Source organism: Mycteria americana, chromosome 1, assembly GCF_035582795.1.
Source record: "Mycteria americana isolate JAX WOST 10 ecotype Jacksonville Zoo and Gardens chromosome 1, USCA_MyAme_1.0, whole genome shotgun sequence".
Taxonomy (NCBI): Eukaryota; Metazoa; Chordata; class Aves; order Ciconiiformes; family Ciconiidae; genus Mycteria; species Mycteria americana.
Genome location: NC_134365.1, coordinates 206,355,042 through 206,376,317, shown reverse-complemented (window position 1 = coordinate 206,376,317; position 21,276 = coordinate 206,355,042). Strand labels below are relative to the sequence as shown.

The 21,276-nt window shown below is 40.3% G+C and overlaps 1 protein-coding gene across 3 annotated transcripts in view; it reads right to left on the bottom strand.

Annotated features, from left to right (window-relative positions):
* The window catches only part of PDGFD (platelet derived growth factor D), a 148,453-nt gene that overhangs the window by 6,925 nt on the left and 120,252 nt on the right, over positions 1–21,276 (bottom strand). For all 3 annotated transcript variants that reach the window (XM_075491024.1, XM_075491027.1, XM_075491026.1), the window contains 2 exons: positions 19,125–19,326; positions 6,241–6,455 (listed from right to left, as the gene is read on the bottom strand). In XM_075491024.1, the coding sequence (XP_075347139.1) occupies positions 6,241–6,455; positions 19,125–19,326 (417 nt within the window). The remainder of the gene's footprint in view (positions 1–6,240; positions 6,456–19,124; positions 19,327–21,276) is intronic.

Sequence of the window (21,276 nt, the reverse complement as noted above, 5' to 3'; positions counted from 1 at the left end):
TAAAGGTGTTCCCCCTTCCCAAATTGCCACTCTGCCCAGAGAGGTATCGCAGTATGTCTCACTTGCTAAACTTCCAGATGTCATCCCAAGAATTTTCATTTTCATCTAGTAAAAATGAACCTGTTTTCTCTCACTGCACATCTGTGCTCTCTCTGCTCATCCTGTGACCTAGCAGTCATTTCTGACTCATTCTGTTTCCTTGTATTTGCATTCCAAATAAATCCCATTGCTGTTTCTTGTATAACATTTCTATGCATTAACTCTTTTGTCAGGTTAATTCTGTGCCTTTATTACCGTAACAACTTTTTATCTCCTTTATACATGTACTATCAACTCCAGGACATACAACAATCAGACCGTATTCCTTGCACACTGGTTTGATGACGCTCTTTCTAATCCCTTAGCAAACTTCCTTCGTTGTATCAGCAGCATTTGTATCATTTTTGTCCAGTTATATTATGTTTCCCTGTGTAAAGACAGGGTGAAAATTATTGTCTGCTTTCTCAAGTGCCTCCTTAAGGTTTGCTTCTCATTTCTCTGGGAAAAAAAGAGAAAAAAAAAAAAAAGAAAAAAGCCCACACAACACCAAATGGTATTTGTTACATTTCTTAACACCATTGCAACAACTCCTCTGTCTTACTTAAGTCCCATGTTACCTTTCTATTTTCTCCCCTGCTCCCCTATTCTTTTCTCCCCAATAATATTCCCTACTGTCTTGTTTTCCCTTTACAATGCTTGGTCCAGTTAAAGCTGTTTCTATGCCCCAGGAATTTGTGCAAAGACTTAGTAGTGTGTAGCTACTCTGAGGTGCCTGCTACCTCTCTCAGGGCAGCACGAGGTTATGAAGTAGCCACCCTAACTCTAATCTAAACCTTGTTGTTGAGAATTAATTGCATGTATGTCCTGTGATGGCACCAGACAAGCTCCAGTCAACACGAAACGTGAATGGAGGTATAATGCTTCAGAAAGGGGGGGATGGGAGGAGGGGGGAAGAAGCACCGTATAGACAGTGAAAAATGCATTAGTCTTTACAGGAGAGACAAGTAAGTAGGTAAAAGATGCATTCAGCTTTCACGACTTTGCTTTTTTCCTTATATGCCTTTTAGCTGTGCTGCTCAGCAGTGTGTTTGTGGAGGTTTATACACTCTGACAAATTCTGGTTGCTACCTTAAGAGCATTTATTCCTCACAGAAACTCATTTCACATCTCATCAGTTACAGCAATGAGATGGGGAAACTGATTTCTTGTTTCTCTGAGGTATGTGCATGCTGGGTGGATGGCACAGCCGCAGCCCGAGCTGAATTGAGTCCTGTCCTGAGTTCTCCCATACCTCCTCTGGGCTGGGCTGAGAGCCCCCCTCTCTTTAAGGAGCAGCTCCAGGCATTTCCAAAGAAATGCACTGCAATGGAAAACACATTTTCATTTCAGCTCCCCTTTAGCAAGTTAGACAGCAGTAGATGTGAGCGTTTGATTAAGGTGTGCTGCATCCATTTCCATGAATTGCTTTGTCTTTCCCTTGCATGGAGCCCTGCGACATAACTCAGTACCATTTATGGTAGACTGTGCCTGAAAGACATTTTGAGACACTGCCAGCACTTGGCCTATTTGGTTTGCAGGGTTCATGACACTGTGTGGTAAGTCATGAGTATTTGTCCATGAGCTCTGGTCTCAAGCAAATCCAGAAGCCGTGGAAAACCACAGAGCATCATAAGACTCCTGCAAAAAAACCCCACCCATAAAACTATCTGTTTACTCAAGTTATGAATCCTTTTACTTCTGGAAACTGCTGAGTATTTTGGTAAAGTTATGGCAAACTTCCAGGTTATAAAAAAGACCCAAGATCTCATTATTAGCATTTCCCAGGGCAATAAAGAAAAAGATACCCCTTACCGTGGCATTCTCATTTTCTCATTTTCCCTGCTGTTGCATTATTTCTTACAATTGGACATGATAGGAAAGAGCTGTAGAGTCTGTTCAGGGAACTGGAGCAGCACTCACAGCTTGGAGAAATTAAAGGCTACACGTGATAGCTATTAGTCCTGTGGTACTAAGAGGGAGCGCTCGGTGATGAGTACAGTGTGAGGCTTTGAATAGGAACTAAGGGGAAACTAAAAAACATTAAGAGCATAAGGAGAAGATAACCTTGAAATCTCTCTGGACTAGAAGCTTCTCTCTCAACAAACGCCCTGGGCATTAGTGTCCCCACAGCTGCCTGCATGCCTACTCCGGCACTGCAAGGCACTGGCTACAAAGCCAAAAAGGAGCCTATCACTTCTAGAAATTTGCCTGCCTGTCTTTCTCACCCAGAAATACTGGGTAGCTCAGAAACGCCAGACAACTCTTAAGTGATTTCCAGTCGCATTTTTTACTGTTGAGGACGAGCATACCCACGTACAGGACAAGTAGCTCTGGTGGGTCCAGGAGCTCAGTCCAGGAGCTAGATGAAGCTTCAGGATAGTGGTTAGGCAAAATCAGCCTGGCAAGAGAAGTGGTCTGGGGTCTGCAGGATTCAGTTTCAGCAGCTACAAACACCTTCGTTGTTCCACCACCTTATACTTCCTCTGGTGGCTTTTGCAAGTAAGTCAAAGTAATTGAGACTTGTGTTTGAATCTCACCTATATTCTCCTGCAGCAGCAGGCAGAGATTTTTAACCAAATTAACAGCACTGGGGATTTCATAAAGTGTGAAGCTCTGTCCTTCGTTATGCAACTAAAGGCTTTTTGGTTAAGGTTAGTGGGTTTCAAATTGGCTTCAAAAAGAGTAAACCAGCTCCATGGTTCTAAAACTAGTATATCGAGAGGCCCCTCCTCAGTGCTTTCACTGCCAGGCATTTAAATAAAATTAGAGGTAAGTGTCGAAGGAGAATAAAATACAAAACTGATTAGCCGTGCATGGCTAATAATAATAATAAAGTGGAAAATATTTTGGACTAAAATTAATGGACACATCTTTAGTATGTCATATGTGACTTTATCTGCATGACTTCCACTCATGCTAATGGGAGCCACTTGGCTAAATTTCTGCTCAGTGAGCTGTTAATTCATCCCTAAGGGATTAACTTTAAATTTAAATTTACAAAAGCCATTTAATGTTAAAGCTGAAATGCTGTCTTGAATTCATATGGTTTTCAGAGAACAAAGGACTAGTGAAATAAATTAGCAGTGATTTATTAGTGTGAATATTGAATTTCCTGAATTTAGTGATTAATTTGCAGTGGACATCTGTCGTGACATCCTGGTTCTGACCAACACCTGGTTAGTGTGATATTCCAGTGTCCCAGCACCAGATGCTCCCAAACACCTGATAAAAAATAAGTGCTTGATAACATGTTTATAATCAGTTGTTTTTTTCTCCCTAGGTACTGTCATAAGTTCTGATACAGATGTGACCCAGGATTCTTTAGTTTATATTTTACTTCTAATTCTCTGAATCGCTCTGAATTATGCATCACTCATATTTAAGTGTTGAAATTCCATATAGATTTACTGTGCAAAAAAATCAGATTCCTTTTTATAATTTTAAATTAGTTCCCTTTCAACCTCTCTCGGACTCTACTTGTTCTTTTCTTAAGGAAAAGATTATTTAGGAAGACCTAATTTTCTTTTAGGTACTATTCACTATTTTCTATCTTTCACTGTGTCCTCTCTTATTCTCAGTTTTTTCTAAATGAAGTGATCCAAAACTTCTGAGCAGCTTTCCTTACAAATGTTTTTGATGTGTGTCTTCTCCTGTATCTCTCTTGATGTATATTTTTTGCTTCTGTATATCTCTTTTACTCCTGCCTGTATCCTTCTAAGCACCAATGGTGAAAACCCAGGGTATGTACCCCACCAATTTATCCAGGCCATAATAAGTATTTGCTGTGTTACTACCTGTTCACCTCTTTTCCTGCAGAAGACTGTCACTTGTTTTTTTCCCCATCATGACTGCACTAAACAACTGTTTTCCTGAAGCTCTTCACAGTGATTCATTACTTGACCTTTAGTCCAACTTCCACCCCTCGTTTCTCCCTCCTCCCCTCACGCACCCAGTGTTATATGAATAGTCGAAACTGCTCATTCTAATATTTGCTGCTTTTCTGAACTGTATTTATAAATAGTTACGTAGACCTTCTGAAATCTCTCGCAGCCTTCTCTGCTGTTAAGGTACGTTATCTCCTGTGCTAGCTGTCGTTTTTGTCACCTCTCTGTTCACCTCCCTCCAGATTGATCATACATGACATAACACTTAATCCACATGCTGGGGGCACCTACAGATAGCCACTTCCTATGTAGAAAATTGCTCATCTCTTCCACCTGTTTGCTCTTTATCTCTTAACCATCTTCTAATTCACATCTGATCTTGTCTGGTCGACTATTCACTCTCTGAAGGAGGTGCCAGGTCTTTTACCTGGTAAAATTACCAAAAATGGTAAATTTTTGTACACTCTTGTGGTGCTGTATAAATATTTATTCATACATAAGGCATTCTGAGTTCATTTTATCAGCTCATATTCATCTAGGTGTTTTATACCTATTAATTTTTTTCCAATTAACTTTTCTACCACTGAGATAAGGCTTTCCGCTCTGTAATTACCAGGGTCATCCCCTGCATCTTGCTTAAAATTAGATAAAATATTAACTATTCTCTTGTCCTAGCTGATGTGGAGTATGCCGTATTCTGCAGTTAATTGTGAGAAAAATCTCCTACCTTGGAAAAGAGTAAACACACTGCTCACAGTGAGGCAAAGGTCTGACCTTCAACAGCCTTCTGCTATGGCAGCCCTAGGGTCTCCCGAGTTCATGCCTGTATGGTATGACCCCACACCACATCCAGATTTAAAGTCCATAAAGTTCATTTTCACTTGAGACTTAAGCCAAGTGGCAAATAAGGCTCTTATAAGAGATATGTGTCAGAAATTGTCAGTATGGCATGCAGCTACCTACTTTCAGACAAGTGAAAGGATAATACCAAGTAACTTTCCTAGATATGTTCACTTTAGTGAACATTGTTCATGTCTGGTTCTGAAAATACTGATTTAGGGGCAAGAATATAAAATGCTCTTTCTTTATTTTTTTCCTCTCTAAATGTTTTCTGAATAGACTAAAAAGAAATATGATGGACTTTGTTCTTATGCAAAAATTTTGCCATCCTAAAAGATTGCTGAGTGCAAAAAAAGCTAAGGCCAAAAGATTCAGCTGCTTCCTACAGGTATAAATCTGGAAGGGAAGAGAGTTTACAAGTGACTTAATTGTCATTTCCAAGCATGGTCATAATTTTAAAAGATATAGCACAAAACAAGAGGAAGTGCAGTCAAATGCCTCAAGAAACATATGTTTCTGTGTTACTAAAAAGAATATTTCCAGTGATTGTATCAGTCCTTCGCTGGAAAAAATCAGTCCAACGTAAGCCTCATTCCTGCAACAAAGTTCACTAGGATGTTGTGGTAACATCCACACAGAGAGGTGGCAAAAGCTCTCTCCAGCTTCTTCTAAATTAACTTACCCATAAATACCTGTTAACACCCCTTTCTAACACATATAGAACCTCCTTCCACTCTGCTCATTCACCACTTCCAAATGTAAATCGCTGGGCGATTGTTTGTATCCACTCTATACCCCAAAGGCAGAAGTTCATCAAGAAAACAGTACAAGTTCTAAAAAAAGAGAAGCTGCAGTACCCTGAAGCTGTGCTGCTATGTATATATTGTAATGTGACATTAAAGACATTACTATTAAACTTATTTAAAATCAGGCCTTCTTGCAGGTTGACTTGGTGGGTGTGTGTCTCTCTATGGCTTACTGCAGTGGAAGGTGCGAATGCTGCTCCGTGAGGCACCAAGTTTGTATCTAGCATGGACAGCAAGAGCAATGCCGTTATCTAAGTCTAGGCTCCACTCTCAGGCTGCCTGAACCTGTCTGGAAGCCTAAGCAGATCCTTCACCTCAGGAAGAGCGGTGACCACAGGGGGCATTCACTTACGCACTCTGGTCTCTCTTAAATGATAGCGTCTTTGCCTATGACACTTCACTGTGGTCAGTGATTTTTGCCCATTGAGTTTTACACTGCAGATCCAACATGATAATCAATATAAGCATGATAACATAACATCATAATGATAATGTAACATGATATAGCATGATCAATATAACATGATAATCAATGTAAGCAGCACACATAGCTCTGAGAAAAGCCTTCAGAATCCATGTAAGCAATAAATACCCAAAAGAAGCACCAAAGACAAGAAAAAGAGTGAAAATACCTCATGATATTTTTTCACTGTTTTCCCTGACATGCAGGTGCAGGATTTCCAGTTCGAAGTCCCGCAGCCACAGTTTCCTCCGCAGCGTTGGACAAGGAGGCAGCGGGGGAAGAAAACTACATTTGTCAGCTTCAGTTCCTCCCTTAAATTGACGGAGTAGTTTCTCGGAGTGCAGCTGTAACGTTTCACATCATCATTCAACCTGTCCAGGTCAACTGCAATGCAAAAGAGGTTTCATTAGTAAGGCCTGAGTGGGACACTTCTCTGGTTTATACCACTCCCCAGGCAGCCAATAACACAAAGTGATGTGACACTGGTTGGAAAATATGTGAAGTATAGCAGTGATTTCTGAACAGATAAACATAAACCCACCAATTTTAAATCATTACAGGTGGCCATCCAGCTCTCATCCTGCTCCCACTGACTCCCATAGCAGAGCTCACACTGACTATAAAGGTGAAGGGAAGGCTTGAAGTAAAATATTGGCCTGAAAGCTGAAGACTGGTTATTTTACTTGCTCTGTCACTGGTCTGCTGGATCCTTGGGTATGAGATTCCACCTCTGCTACTGACTTCCTCCCCCTGCTTATACCTGGCTTAATTACATAATGAGATCTTGTTTTTTTATTATGGCCCCAATGCCTTTGGCCTAAGTACAGTATACAAAAGGCAAACACTTTAAAAAAGGCTCTTCCTGTGGTCAGAAAAGAAACATCTTTGGAGAGTGATTCATGCCTTCCTCAAAAGGGCGTTTAGGACAGGTGACATGACTTGCTTTCTCAAGTTGCCTGTCTGTATTGTTTATGCATACAGCCTAGATAACTGATGGAGAAATCAATCTAGGCAATATTAATTTCAGCTGGTAAATGCTACTATAATAGGCATACAAATAAATACAATTAAAACTAATGAGCTTCATTGAATGCCAGTAGCTGGTTGATGTTTAAATGCCTGGTATTTCTGTAAGATGTGTCATGTAAACAAGTAGTTAAAGCCAACCATAAAAATAACTTATAGACTATCAACTGTGAATTTAAGTGCTGTTTATAGCTTTAGCTTGTAAAGCTGAAACAAAACAAAAAAACCCCTTCCATAAATACATTTTCCACAATTGTAACACAGATAAAAGTAACAAATTTAATGAGTTTTATTTCTACACAAGTCTTCTGATTTCTTTTTCCCTCCTTTTCTACTTTTTTCTTTTCCTTAGGATTCTCTCCACCAACTAAGTGTTCAGAAGCTCAATAATTCATTCAGGATTGGAAGACGTGAACTTGTGTTGAGAAGTGAGGTCCTCTGGATTGAAACTGAGAACCAGAAAGAAAATTAAAATGCATTTTGAACTCATTGAGCTTAAAAGCTGAAGAATTCATCTTCTCTTGATTCAAATCTTCAAATTTCAGAAAAAAACGGTAAAGTGGAAACCAGACACACCGTGTCTCACTGACAAACCATTAATTATATGAACATTCTTTTTTAAAAGACAAGTAAATTACACTCAAAATATAAATTAAGCTGAACAAAGAAAAATAACAGAAAATGACTGAAGGGTACAGCAGACAAAAAATAATCCCTTCCTACCCCAAACAGTATTTTCTAACAGATACATCAACAGGAAAACAGGAACGGCTCAGATGAGAACTGAGAAAATGGTCTAGTGTTTGTGAACATATTAGATTTTCATAGGCATGTTTAATAGCTCAACACCACCTCTGGTCCTGAGCGCACCTATGCTTGTGCTTTACTATGAACATGTGAAAACCTCCAACAAAGACAGGAGCACTACAATGCTTCATACCTTCTGTGACTCAGCTCTTGTCTACATCACGAAGTAAATTGTGGAAAAAGCTGTGATTTGTAAATATCATGCCCCTTTACATTCTGGCCTGGAGATATTCACAAGGCAGATATGCAAGAGGCAAGGGTACGTAAATGTCATGAGTGCTATTATAGAAAATCATAGCAGCTTCACTTTTCTGGCAAGGTGTTATCTCAGTCAAAAAGAATTTAGCAGATAAATTGCGATTTTATAGCAATTGTGATACATCTCGCCATGAAATCTCAGTGGTTCTCTCCAGAGAGCTAGCATCTCTCCAAAACAGGTATAGATCATCCTCCTGATATAAGCACGAAATCAATGGGGCTGCTGGTATACTCATGCACTGGGAGAAAAATACACTCCAAATGTCCACAGCCAGGACTTAGAAGTCCAGAGAATATTGATTTCTTTGTTTTAACAGATGATATTTTGTTCTTTGCTGTCATTCTCCAAAGCCACCCCTTCTCATTGCAGGATCTCAAGCTAATTCTTCTCGCAGGGAAGTGTTTCCCACTCCTCTAAACATTCTGATCAGGACCTTTGCTATCAGCTTTGCTTACTGATAAAGTAAAGAGGTATCTGGCTACTATTCATTTCAGGCAATTGACATGAAGGAAAAATTAAACAAAGGAAGAAGAGGGCAGAGAATATTCTGCCTTCATGAATAATGAGATTTCTTGATGGGAAAGCCTGGATCATCCACACTCTGGCACGGCAGCAATGCAGGGGAATGGATACTGATACGAGCAGGCTGCTCTCGGGACAGGGTGGCCATGGACTCGGACTGCATTTGCTGATGGTGCCTCTCTAGACAGAGTTAGAATAAAATGCTCAAAGGCTTAATTCAGCCTGTGATTGCAATGCCTCCTGCTGAGGCAGCACAACAAACAAGGCTTCCAGCAACAAGCTGGTCATTAAAGAGGGCCCGACCCAGGTCACATGAACTGACATCTGTGTCCAGAAGAAGATGTCCAGGGGACTGAACAAAATTTGCTCTATCACAGATGAAATTTCCCCTCAGGCTCAACAGTCCTCCTTCCTGCATTGAGCTGCTACTTATTATCACTGCTGTGTTATCAACACAGAAATGAGTCTTTGTAACGAGACTGGCAGAGAGGGAAAGCACCAGTGTTTAAAGGACCAGGGTCGGGGGGGCTTTCCTGCAGAGAGCGTATTATATCCATCACAGTGTTACACATTAGCTTCAGTACTTAAGCTGCTCAATTTAAATGGTTAGGGGTGACCTGGCAAAGGGCTTTCACTGGAGGGAAGGCTTTGCTCACTAGCCTTCAAAAGCCTAGTTTTGATGACTTTCAGAAGTCTTTGCAGGGTCTCAGCTTACGCTGAGTCAGTACTGTGGAGAGCTGTTGACTTGCTCAAAGCATAGGAGGGAAGAAACAGATAATTAGGATAATTTTTTCCCTATGTAGTACGAAGGAAACAGCTATTTTCAATGAGGGCTCAAAACTTTTTCTGGATGCATTTTTCAGGAATTCTGAAATCAACCAGTAGCAAAATACATTGAGTGTATTTTTCTATGATGAACTATTTTTGAAAAACATATGGGAAATTTTCCAACGGAAAATTGCATGAATTCTCCTCGGTTTCATACTCAAGGCATTCTGATCCTAACTTATTAGCAGTTTTCGGAACCCCAAATCCGAGAGTTATCAGTTATGATGTGAATTCTCTGCACTTTGGCATCTCTCGGGTACCAGAGTCCAGGTTGAAATGGACAAATGCAATAGCAGAAAGGTCTTATTTTAGTGATGCTGAAATCATGAAAATAAATAACTACAAGCAGGGAAGGAAAGACTAAATAAAGGGCTTAAGAGATACACAAGTCATCCTCCATAAAAATTCATCTGGAGGTAAACACCTATGCTCTTTTTCACTCTATTCTACAAAAATCCAGCACTTGGAGGGATAAGGTGAGTGTGCAATGTCTTCCGTGAACAGCATATACTGTACTCTTGTAGCATCACACTGACACCCAAGAACAGCTCCCATTGCCTAATTAGCTTTAGACCATGGTTTGCAGCCCCCTAACAAAAGAACACATTTTGCTCTGAACAACTCTCTCTGCTGAAAGCTTCAATATGCATTTTTCTCTGTCTTGGGATTGTTTTACTGTCTGGAGCCAGTCCATTTCCTCATCCATATAACAATGAGATTTTACAGTACAGTCAGTTTCATGCATCACTTCACTGCTGTGACTAAAATGTAACCGAGCCTTGGTGTGATTGGTGTGAAATCCTGCTGCTTTACTTATCAAGGACTGAAACCACTGGAGTCTTTAATTTAAAACTAGAACTAAAAGGTTCTGTAGACTGGATGCAAATAATTTCAAAGTATTATTACAGAATGTCTGCATCAGAGAATCAATTTAAAGGCAAGGCAGACAAAAAGATGCACTGGAGCAGTAAGCTGGATACTTGGGGTACAGTATTTGCCCCTTCCTCCCCCTTAAATCCTATGCTTAAATCCATCCTCATTTCATACAGCACTATGGCATGTGCTTACCTTGAAACATGGAACTTAATCAGAAGTAAGCAGTGAAGTCAGGGACTGCAGCTAATACCATGTCTTATTCAGAAGGGACGCCTTAAAGAATGGAGAGGAGAGAAAACCTGTACTGATCACTGTCACTAATTAACTGTAAAAAGACAGGCAGTCTGTTAGGGTTTCTTTTAAAACTTTTTCTGTTCCAAAGTCATACATGGCCCTAACATTGTCATATCTGAACATTTTACACTTTTTTCATGCATCGGCCGCAGACCAGAGCTGAGGTGTAAGAGATGGTAGCCACCTTGCCACAGTATTCCGATACCACATGTACCACTTACGGGTACAAGTTGCTCCTGGGGAGATTCCGATTGGACACAAGAGGAAAATTTTTCACAATGAGAACAATCAGGCATTGGAGTAATGTCCCCAGGGAAGTGGTGGATTCCCCAGCATTGGACACTTGTAAGATTCAGCTGGACAGGGTGTTGGGCCATCTTGTCTAGACTGTGCTTTTGCCAAGAAAGGTTATTCTGATTCTATGATTCTATGATTCTATGATTCTATGATTGATTCTATGATTCTATGTCAAGGCCATCTACAAGGAAGGTAAGAAGGATTCAGGCAGGTGCAGACCAGTCAGCCTAACCTCAGCCCATGGTAAAATTAAGGGGTAAATCCTCCTGGAAGCAATGTCCAGGCACATGAAAGACAAGAGGGTGACTGGGAACAGCCAGAATAGATTTACCAGGGGCAAATTGTGATGGACTGACCTGAGAGTCTGCTATGAGACAACTGTCTTGCTGGATGAGGTGAAAGCAGTAGAGGCATCTGCTGATTTTTGACAGTGATCCATAGCATCCTTGCAGCCAAACTGCTGAGATATAATGGGATAGGTGGACTACAAATTCGGTAGATAAGCAGAAGGTCCAAGAGGCTTGAGCAAAATGGTCAGCAATTCCAAGTACAACTGGTGGCTGGTTACTAGCAGCGTTCCTCAGGGGTCAGGTTCTCAGGTCCTATTGACCTCTGGGGTCAATACTGCTGAAGATCTTCACTAATGATATGAACAATAGAATGATGTGAACCCTCAGCAAGTTTGTCAGTGACATCACATTAGGGAAATTTGTCCACGTGCTGCAGGGCTGCCTTTCAGAAGGACCTCGGCAGGCTGGAGAAATGTGCTGGCAAGAACCTCATGAGGTTCAGTGATGACAAATGGAAATTCCTGCGTCTGACATGGAATAACCCCATGCCTCAGTCCAAACTGGGGACACACTGGCTAAGCAGAAGCTTTGCAGAAAAAGCCTTGGCATCCTGGTAGACAACAGGTTGAACATGAGTCAGCTGTTTGCCTTGCAGTGACAGAGGCTGCAGACTGAGCTGCATTAGGAAGAATGTGGCAGCAGGTTGAGAGATGAATACTCCCCGTCGTTCAGCTCTTGTGAACCTGCATCTGGAGTATTGTGTCCAGTTTTGAGCCCCCTTCAGCTGAAGAAAAGGATGAACAAACTAGGAGTTCAGTGAAGGGTGACCATGATGGTTAAGGTGCTGGTCCAAAACAGCCACAGAGAGGCTGAAGGAACCAGATCTGTTTAGTCAGAAAAGACGACTAAAGGGGTTTCTAACAATCATCTCCAGCTACCTAAAAGGGGCTACAGGAAGGATGGAGCCAGTCTCTTCTTGGATGTGCACAGCAAAAATACAAGGGGCAAAAATCACAAGTTGCAGCAAAGGACATTTCAGTGAGCTCTAAAGGAAAACTAATCACTGTGAGGGTGGTCAAACACTGGGACAAGTTATCCAAAAGCTTGTGGAATCACTCTAATTGGAAATATTCAAAACTTAACTAGAGAAGGCCCTAAGTAACCTGATTTAACTTCGAGGCTGGTCCTGCACTGCGCAGAGGTTTGGATGAGATGACCCACAGAGTGCCCTTGTATCCAAAATTATTCTATTAATCTATGATCGATACTAAACTGCCACAATGCCTATATGTCTGCTGTCCTTCCTGAAAGGTTATTGACATCACTATCCATATGGACAGACAAGGTTTAAAAGTCTGATTTTGGTCTGTTATGAAGGCAATGTGGATGAGTTGAACCGGATTTCAGCATGACACTCAGCACCAGACTATGTTGACGACAGGCCACATTAAGAATCACCTGTATGTAGACAGACTATAAGGCTTAGATCCCCAAAGATGCTAAAATACCTAACTCTCACTGAAGGGACTTGCCTACATTATACAGGCAACAGGTGCAGAGACTTCCCAGCCACTGACCATCCTCCCCTGGATGTCAAGCAGAAATCTACATCTCCTTGGGCCTCCTACTGAAGGCACGCAAACCAGTGCAATTCTGCTAAAATTTCTAACTCTTGTGCTCTTTTTGGCAGGTAAAGACATGTACTTATGGAAAGGGTCTGCGCTTGTTAGCTTGCCCCTGTTCATATTTTGTGCATCAGCAAGGAATGGAACTGCAGTGTAGCTGGAGTATTGTGTGTCAAGTGGGGATCCAGAGCTCAGTTCTAGTTTGACTCTCATCCCTTTTCATGTGTGGCTTACAGTTGATAACAAAGGTTGTGCTGCTGTTTTAATTTTGACTCTTAGCTTTAAAAAATTCCTCCCACAGAGCATGGAATTTCTCAGAGACTTATGAACGTATTGAACCCTTCATCCCCAGCATTCATGCTCCACCAGCATAAAGGTGTGCGCCAGGGTTCCATCAGGTGGAGAAGAAGTACTGTACAAGCAAAGGCATTGAGAGCAGTGCTGCAGCTGACTGAAGCTATGGTGCGGTTGAACTTGAGTTGGAAAATGCAGTCCCATACATATGATAAACAGCCACATCTTTCACTGGTTAAATCACCTAAATGCACTGACATTGATGAAATTATTCTTCTCCATACCGAATGTTGACCAAACCCTGTGGCTTCTGGTCTTCAACACATACGGCTGACGGTAGTCTCTGTTCCACTGCACATGCTTAATGATACCACAATAAGCACTTTGTTAAATATACCTGAAAGGTTTGGGATCTGTCCAAGTCTTTCTCATGGGAGCTGGGGACAAGACGATGTGATTTGGATTTACTACAGAATCACAATGCCAAGACAAACCTCCTCAATACAGCAACTATTATTTTAGAGGAATGAGAGATCAGAATTTCAGTGGGATTATAACTGTCCGCATGAAACAAGGTTAACAATATATGGGCCTATTATAGACTGTCAAACCAATTATCAGCTGTGGTATGGGTCAAGTAGGAAAAGCAGGCCAAACCACCAGTGTCATAGATGGACATAGCTTCATTGAAATCAATGGAATTGAACAGCTTATTCCAGTGATAAATAATACGCTGCAAGTTTCACTAGCATTTTAAAAAATGGTTTAATAAGAAAAGGTTTCACTGCAGTGACCAACAATAATGTCACGTAAAGCATGAGGGAAAATGTCATTTGTCACAGAGGGGGAAGAGTACAAATGTAGATCTGAATTAAATCGTGAAATGAATGAATGTGTGTAGCTTGCATGCAATAGACAACTTGGTTCCCAATTGAAGAAGGGTGGAAGAAATATCCTGTTTTTTAAGCACAGGGAATACTTTAAATTAGCAGCTATTTGAGAAGGTATTCCATCTACTTGGAATATTCACATTTGCCATGAATGAGCGGACATTCAGCATTTGTGATAGTGCATTCCCTGTCTGGTGCACTGAAACTTGTTGGCAGCCATCCCAGAACTTTTCAAGGACATTTGCAGTAATTTATTGGCCACTGTTTGCAAACCCCTGAGAAATTACATTCCTGAGTTAAAATTTTAACTTCTTGCTAGACCCTTGTAAGTAGTGACAATTAAAAACTATTGTTAAAAGACATGGCAAAACTTGCCTGATCTTGAGAACCTGTTTGGCAACGGAGAGCAGAAACACTCCATGAAGACTTGAGGTCTCATTTTGCTAATCCCCTTCTAGAGAGCAGTGTGGTTATGCCAGAAATTGTCTATTTGTTTAACTTCTAAAGCTGTCATTGAAGACAGATATTATTGCAAGAATGTCCCACCTGATTAATTTCTTCTGATAGCCAAAGGCTTCTTGCATAATATTTCCCAAAAAGAAAATGAGCTCAGAGGCGTGTGTAGTCTTGTTAATTACCAGAATATATCTATCCACATGTGTTCCTGCTTCCTAGGTTTATTTGTGAAAAAAACCTTCCTTTTTAAAGATGATCCCTTTCTCTAGGTACCATCCCCTAGACATTTGGATCTATTTCTATGATGAGAAACAGTGAACTTTTTCTTTCTCCTTTCCTTCTTCATTTGTACACAAGCCATTTCACAGGCAGAGGTCTTTTCTTTTTAAAATTATAAAACCTTTTTCAATGGGAGGTAAAACTTCAGAGTGAACAACAAAAGATAAATGCAAACAAGCATGTGGGAAAAGTTAAATGATGTTTAATTGATGGTTGGACCTGTTTACAACAGTATCTCTGAGGAACTCTTCTAATATTATCAAGCAGATACATTGATGTTTTCAAAAATTTAGACTGTAAGATGAAGAGGTTTCCTTCAAACATGTCTGAATGTTCCTTATGACTCTCTAAAAGAATAGAGACCTATTTGTCTAGAAGTTCAACATAATTGTAGAGTATGGCTGTTTTCCTTTTTATATTTACCTGTGTTCTTGCTAAGAACAGTATTAAATAATCCAGTAGCCAGTGATATCCTTTTAGAGATGCTTTATATTTGTAATAGCTAAATTACTATGACACTGAGGTCAGCTACAACATATTACAGCAATGCAAAAGGAATTATTTGAAGGGATATACTGTATTTGGTATGACCTGCTTTTTTCCTAAGAGTCTAAGATGAGCTTTAGGCTGAATATTCATACTTTCAGAGTTTCTAAAATACAGCAATGGCTAACAAACCTTTTTGAGTATATTTACAACTTCTGCAAATGTTATTTAAAACATCTACTTGTCATATTTTCATGTAGGAGGTGTACCCTGTAGTTTATAGCTTATATAAAGCCTCTCATTTAAAGATTTTGAAAATGTGAATGTGTATCTTCCCCTTTCTTTTCTGTCCTTTTCTTCCAGTTTGGGTTTAATTGTGATTCTACAGTTGACTTCTACCAGAACGGTTAACAGCAAACCTCACTGAACATACATAGAATTAAATTTAAAACTTCATGTGGTTATTAGCAAGACACACCTGATACCAATATCTCACTTCAATAGTGTAAATAGAAAGAAATACATTTAACTCAATAGAGTTGCATCAGTGCTGTAGAGGTGTGAGATCAGATTTTGTAGATGGAATGGAGTTATCATACATATAGATTTAATCAACACATTCTTCATCTTTAAGGTTCTTGCAGGAGGTATCTAGGGAGGGATCAATTTTATAACTGTGTATAAATACATGATGGGAGGGAGTAAAGAAGATGGAGCCGGGTCTGTGAAAGGACAAGACGTATTGGACACAAATTGTAACACAGGAAAACTTAATTACATGCTTAAAAAAACCCTTTTTTGGGGGGGGAGAGGGCTGTGTTCCAAAGGTGGTCAGACAGAGGTTGCCCAAAGAAGTTGTGGAGTCTCCATCCTTGGAGATATTCAAAACTCGACTGGACATGGTCCCAAGCAACCTGCTGTTGGTGACCCTACCTTGAGCAGGGGGGGTGGACTAGACAATCTCCAGATGCACCTTTCCACTTCATCTATTTTGTGATTCTGTGAGTTTCAGCTATGCTAAAATACTATACTTATTTCCTTGACCCTTATCCTTATCTTTGTGGATTATTGATTGACAAATTAAGAAAGTATACCATTTAAATGTCATTTATCACATATCCTTGTTATCAGAATTGGTATTCAGCAACACCGCCTCTTAAGCTCAATTTTGTGGCACAATTTGGTATGGGCAGAGAGTTGGACAGGAGTGAAATCATTAGTGATTCATTTATACCATTTATATGACATGTTCTGAAAATGCTGTGAAAGACTACATCAAATTGTTCTAATCTGCCTGAGGGCTGTTCTAACTAAGGATAAAGAATAAAATCCAAGCTGGAAGCAGAAACAGATAGATATCTGAAATAAATGATGATATAATCTATTGCTCTCTTTGCTGCAAGGTTATCCCAGTGCCTATAAACATTCCTCAGAGATCCACAGTGTCTGTGTTTAAAAGCCACCAAGCATTTCTAATATAACGACTTGTTAAAGCTATTCCCTACTCCTGACATCATCCAAGAACAAGCCTTTAATCTTGTCAAAAGTTTATGACTAAATAAAAATCCTTAACTAAATTTTTTTAAAGATTTGATTGTGGTGAGGTGCTTTTGTCCAGAGGGCTGCTAAAAGTCAGGGAATTTGGCCTTTAGTTTGAAGACAAAAGAAAAACTGTTACAAAACTTTTTTTGCTTATTCCTGTAACTAAAACAGCAACAAAAAAATCCTATTAAAATAAATCAAGTGTTAAAATAATAACTGGAAAACTCTTTATGTCTTTTACAATGTTTTGTTATGCAAGAAGCTGAATTACATTTATACTAAATGGAGAAACATTTATGCATCTGAATTTTCAGAGCACTACCAGATGAGATTGATACCTGTAGCCTACATGATCAGCATCAATAAAGCAGTAAATGCTATTTTATATATACGTGGTCATTTAAACATATGGGGTACTAGGCCAAATATGATCTGATAACCAAATGAAATCTGGAGAGCAGAACAAGTACAGGATCCAGGTTTTTAATCAGCTTCTATTAAAATCAAAACAGACCCTTTATTTCTTTTGTATACATGTCTATCAGTGCCAAATCCAGCCTGGGAATACGGGGCACACAGCTCATCTTTCACAGACCTCTAAATGAGATCACACTGATCTCAGAAGTGATGCAGCGCCCGTCAGGTGACGTTTTTCACAAAACATGGGCTGTTGTGGTTGCCTGAAATATCCGACGTGCCAAAATGGAACAAGGTAAAGGGGTTCAGTTTTCACCAGATGGGTGCTCAGGGCTTTATCGCGGATTCCTTTGAAGTGCTGAGCCCAAAACCAGACAGCCAACATGTCCTGGGAACTGTAGGCCAAGTTGGCCGTGTATCTACTAATATATTGTACGTGCCTGACGTCATTCTGCACAAAGGTCAACAGCCATGGGAGAGCCCACATCCCCATCGTAAACCTCTTACCCTCCAAGACAGGGTGGCCACAGGCAAACTGCCCACCAGGAATGGCAGCTGGCCTCTGCCAACTCCTGGTTTTGCCCAGCAACGACCTCTGAGAATGACACTTGGCCTGGGCCAAAACTAAGCAGAGACGAGGCTGACAATTTAGCAACATGATGACTGGATTTCAGGGCCTGGGAATACTCCTTGACACTATTTTTCCTAATCAGATGCAGCCTATATATCCTTTTTCAGATCAAAGCACATTAAAACCTCATCATTTGATAGCAAGTAAGGTACAAACATAGAATTAAAATCCTCTCTCCCTGCTTAGCACACGCTTAACATAGGGGGGATTGGAATTGAGATGCAAATAAATTGTAGATTGCACAGAATCAGAACTGTGACTTGGGCATTACACTTATAAAGTTATAAAGAAGAATGCAAATTAATACGTATCTTGGAAATGGAAGACAATATTAAGACGAGAACTCATATAAAACGTTTCACTCCAGATCTTCTGTGAAAACTACAGCAATTGTCATCTTGGAGAACCCTAACAGACCTCCGAGATCTGTGCACATAAAGGGCAATTTCATTGCACATAAAGGGCAATTGCACATAAAGGGCAATTTCACATAAATTGCACATAAAGGGCAATTTCACCAAACCCTTCAGTGCATGGTTACCCTAGAGCACGACTGTCTCTTCTAAACAGTGTTTCTTTATCATTATGGGTTTGTACTGCTAGCTTAACATCCCTTTGCTTTACCATTTGGTGGATGATTTGAACTAACAGGAAGAAACAAGAAACATAACCCAGAAATGTGTGCTTTTCTCAATTACAGACAAATATGTTAAACCATAATAATGTTCCCCACCAACATAATGAAAAACAGTGAGATGTTCACATCCTAAAAAACCAGCTGCACATACAGGTGTCTGCACCAGATGCTTCCCTAAGCACAATGTGATAAAAGTGATTATTCCTCACTCAACAGAGAACAATCCCTAAGCAGGGTATTTAAAGGAGGATGATAGTGCAGGTAATTAGGAGCCCCATGCTTTACACACAAAGCAATGTTTAAGAGGGTAAAGCTGAGAACCATCTGTCCTTTACACATGGGCCTATGTTTTTCTTTGTGAATTCATCATAACAACGGGCAGTTTTCAGTCTGATTTCTCAGGTGAGATCCTACTCAGTGAGAAAATGATTAAGGATTAAATGATTTATCCCTTGTTTTAACAGGTGGTAGCTTTCCCTGTGGCTCCAACAGGAACACGGGCACCAGAATCTAATACCTTACCAATGGACATATCTGTGAGGAGTGAAGGAACAGCATGGTCTTGCCCCAAAGTATGTATATAGTGTCTTTTCCTACCTTTGGACTTCCTGTCGTGGTAGCTCCTGCCTCGATAATGGTGGCCGCTGTCTGTGTACAAATTCTCGAGATCTTCTTGCCAGGAGTCCGGGTTAAAGTGTTTGAGCAGATCCTCCACCGTGTCAAATGCAGCAATGGTCTGATCCAGTGCTTCGGCTGTGAGCGTAGGGTCAGTCACTGATGGAGAGGGATAGGATACCCCCTAAGAGTGACATACATCTCAGTGTACTTGGAATAAATTACAGCACCACTTAAAACAATTGAAAACAATTACTGAGAAATTTGTCTCATTATTGACTGAAACAGCTACTTTGGGCCATCTTTTGAAGTCCTTAGCTGGGTCAAGCTTTGTTATGCCTGTGTTTTCTTTTGCAAGAGGAAGAGACATCAAGGAACTCCCAAACAAATCCCAGAGGAGATGCAGGGAGCAGAAGCACTGCCACTGCTGGACTGTCAGCATGTACACCCACTCCTCAAAGAGGATAACAGTTTGCACATATACAAAGATGTAATGGAAATGTCTTCTGAAACCACTGTGATGGCCATGACCACAGAACGGAGGTGCCTTGTGGTGCGGGGATGGTGCCTTCACAGCTCCGCCAGCTCTGTTGGTAAATCCATAATACGCAGATCAGAAATCACAGCAGAGAAAGACAAAGGCAACAAGTCCACTAGATTGTCTTTCTTTCCCTCGTCAATTTGGACAACAAATTTGGCTTGGCTAAAGACTTGAAAAGATGGCCCTTTATTCCCAATAATTAAATGTGTTATGAAATACCGATGAATGACAATTATCCCACCCTTTTACCAAAAATACAAGTTACTAAGCAAACGACAAAAAAACATGATATTTGGATCTCAGCAATGTAACGATGAATATTGGGATTACCAACATAGTGATATCCTCACAATTATATCATAATACCAAATGGAATATTATTTCCAACCAGGAATGGCCAATTCTCTGAGCGTATTTGGTTCCCACTGAACTTGTGGCACAACTTGACTTTGATGGAAAGATTGTAGCAATTTCATTTTTACTGGAGAGGACTTCAAAAATTTTAAATAATCGTTACTTAGGATCACAATATTCACTACCCTGATATCACTTTTTCCCCTTTCCAACCACAAAGCCTCCTAGTATGTGTAAAATATGTGCAAGAAAAACTATTAATGCAGATCTGTTACTTTCTGCAATCAAAAGAACTGATTTTATCCAACAAGAAGCATAATATAGCGCAAGAGCTCTGTTTGGATTTTGGTCTTAAAAGTTAAAACACTGGGGGAAAACCCCTGGCAACCCTCTTCCCTCATGAAAACCCAGCTTTGAAGTAATGTAGCAGAAATATGACATTTAAAATTAATGCCTCCCCAAAATAATTTTTTGCCTCATCTCCCAAGTAAATGCATACGTTAAAATATTAATCTTTGTGATTAACTTCACCCAGTTGGGTAGTAAGGGAAAGGCCAACTCATTTGAGTAAAGCTACTCACTTGTTTGCAGGATTGTGTCCTTCAATGCTTAGTAAAATAGTTTTAAAGAATGTATGTCTTTTAAAATAAAACTTTTGTCTTTAACTGTAAGTTATATCACAAAATTAACAACCCTTTATATTTTACTGCATATGTTTGCTGAAAGTATGGACAGTCCAAATTATCAAAAACAAGAAAGAGAAGAAATAGAAAACATTACAACAGTGTGGTCAAGAAAGCATAGCTGCTCTTCACTGCTTATCGCCAACAGCACAAGAAGTTTCAGAGGGCCCACTTGTGACTGCAATGCCTCTACAATGCAGTGCTAAATAAGACATAGTGCAGATGGTTGTAAAAAATTCATGAGCCACTAAAAGGGAAAGCACACCTCAAAGCATCTCTCCTGACTTCTAAGTGGCTTGGAATAGAGACCGTCAGAGAGATGGGAGCCCCAGGAGATGAAAAGCTCACGCCAGCAAAGTGAACACAGCATTGTTACCTGAAACAATGCTGCAGGAAAGACCGTGCTGTAGGCAGGTATCGTGCAGTGTGCTAACGCAGTTATTGAGGTTACAAAAGAAAAATGCACCCAAATGCTACTTGCTTATTGAGGAGAGCTCAGTGGAGCTCATGGCTTGTCTGTGACTGCAGCCCAACAGGGAACCGTCAGTCCCCAACT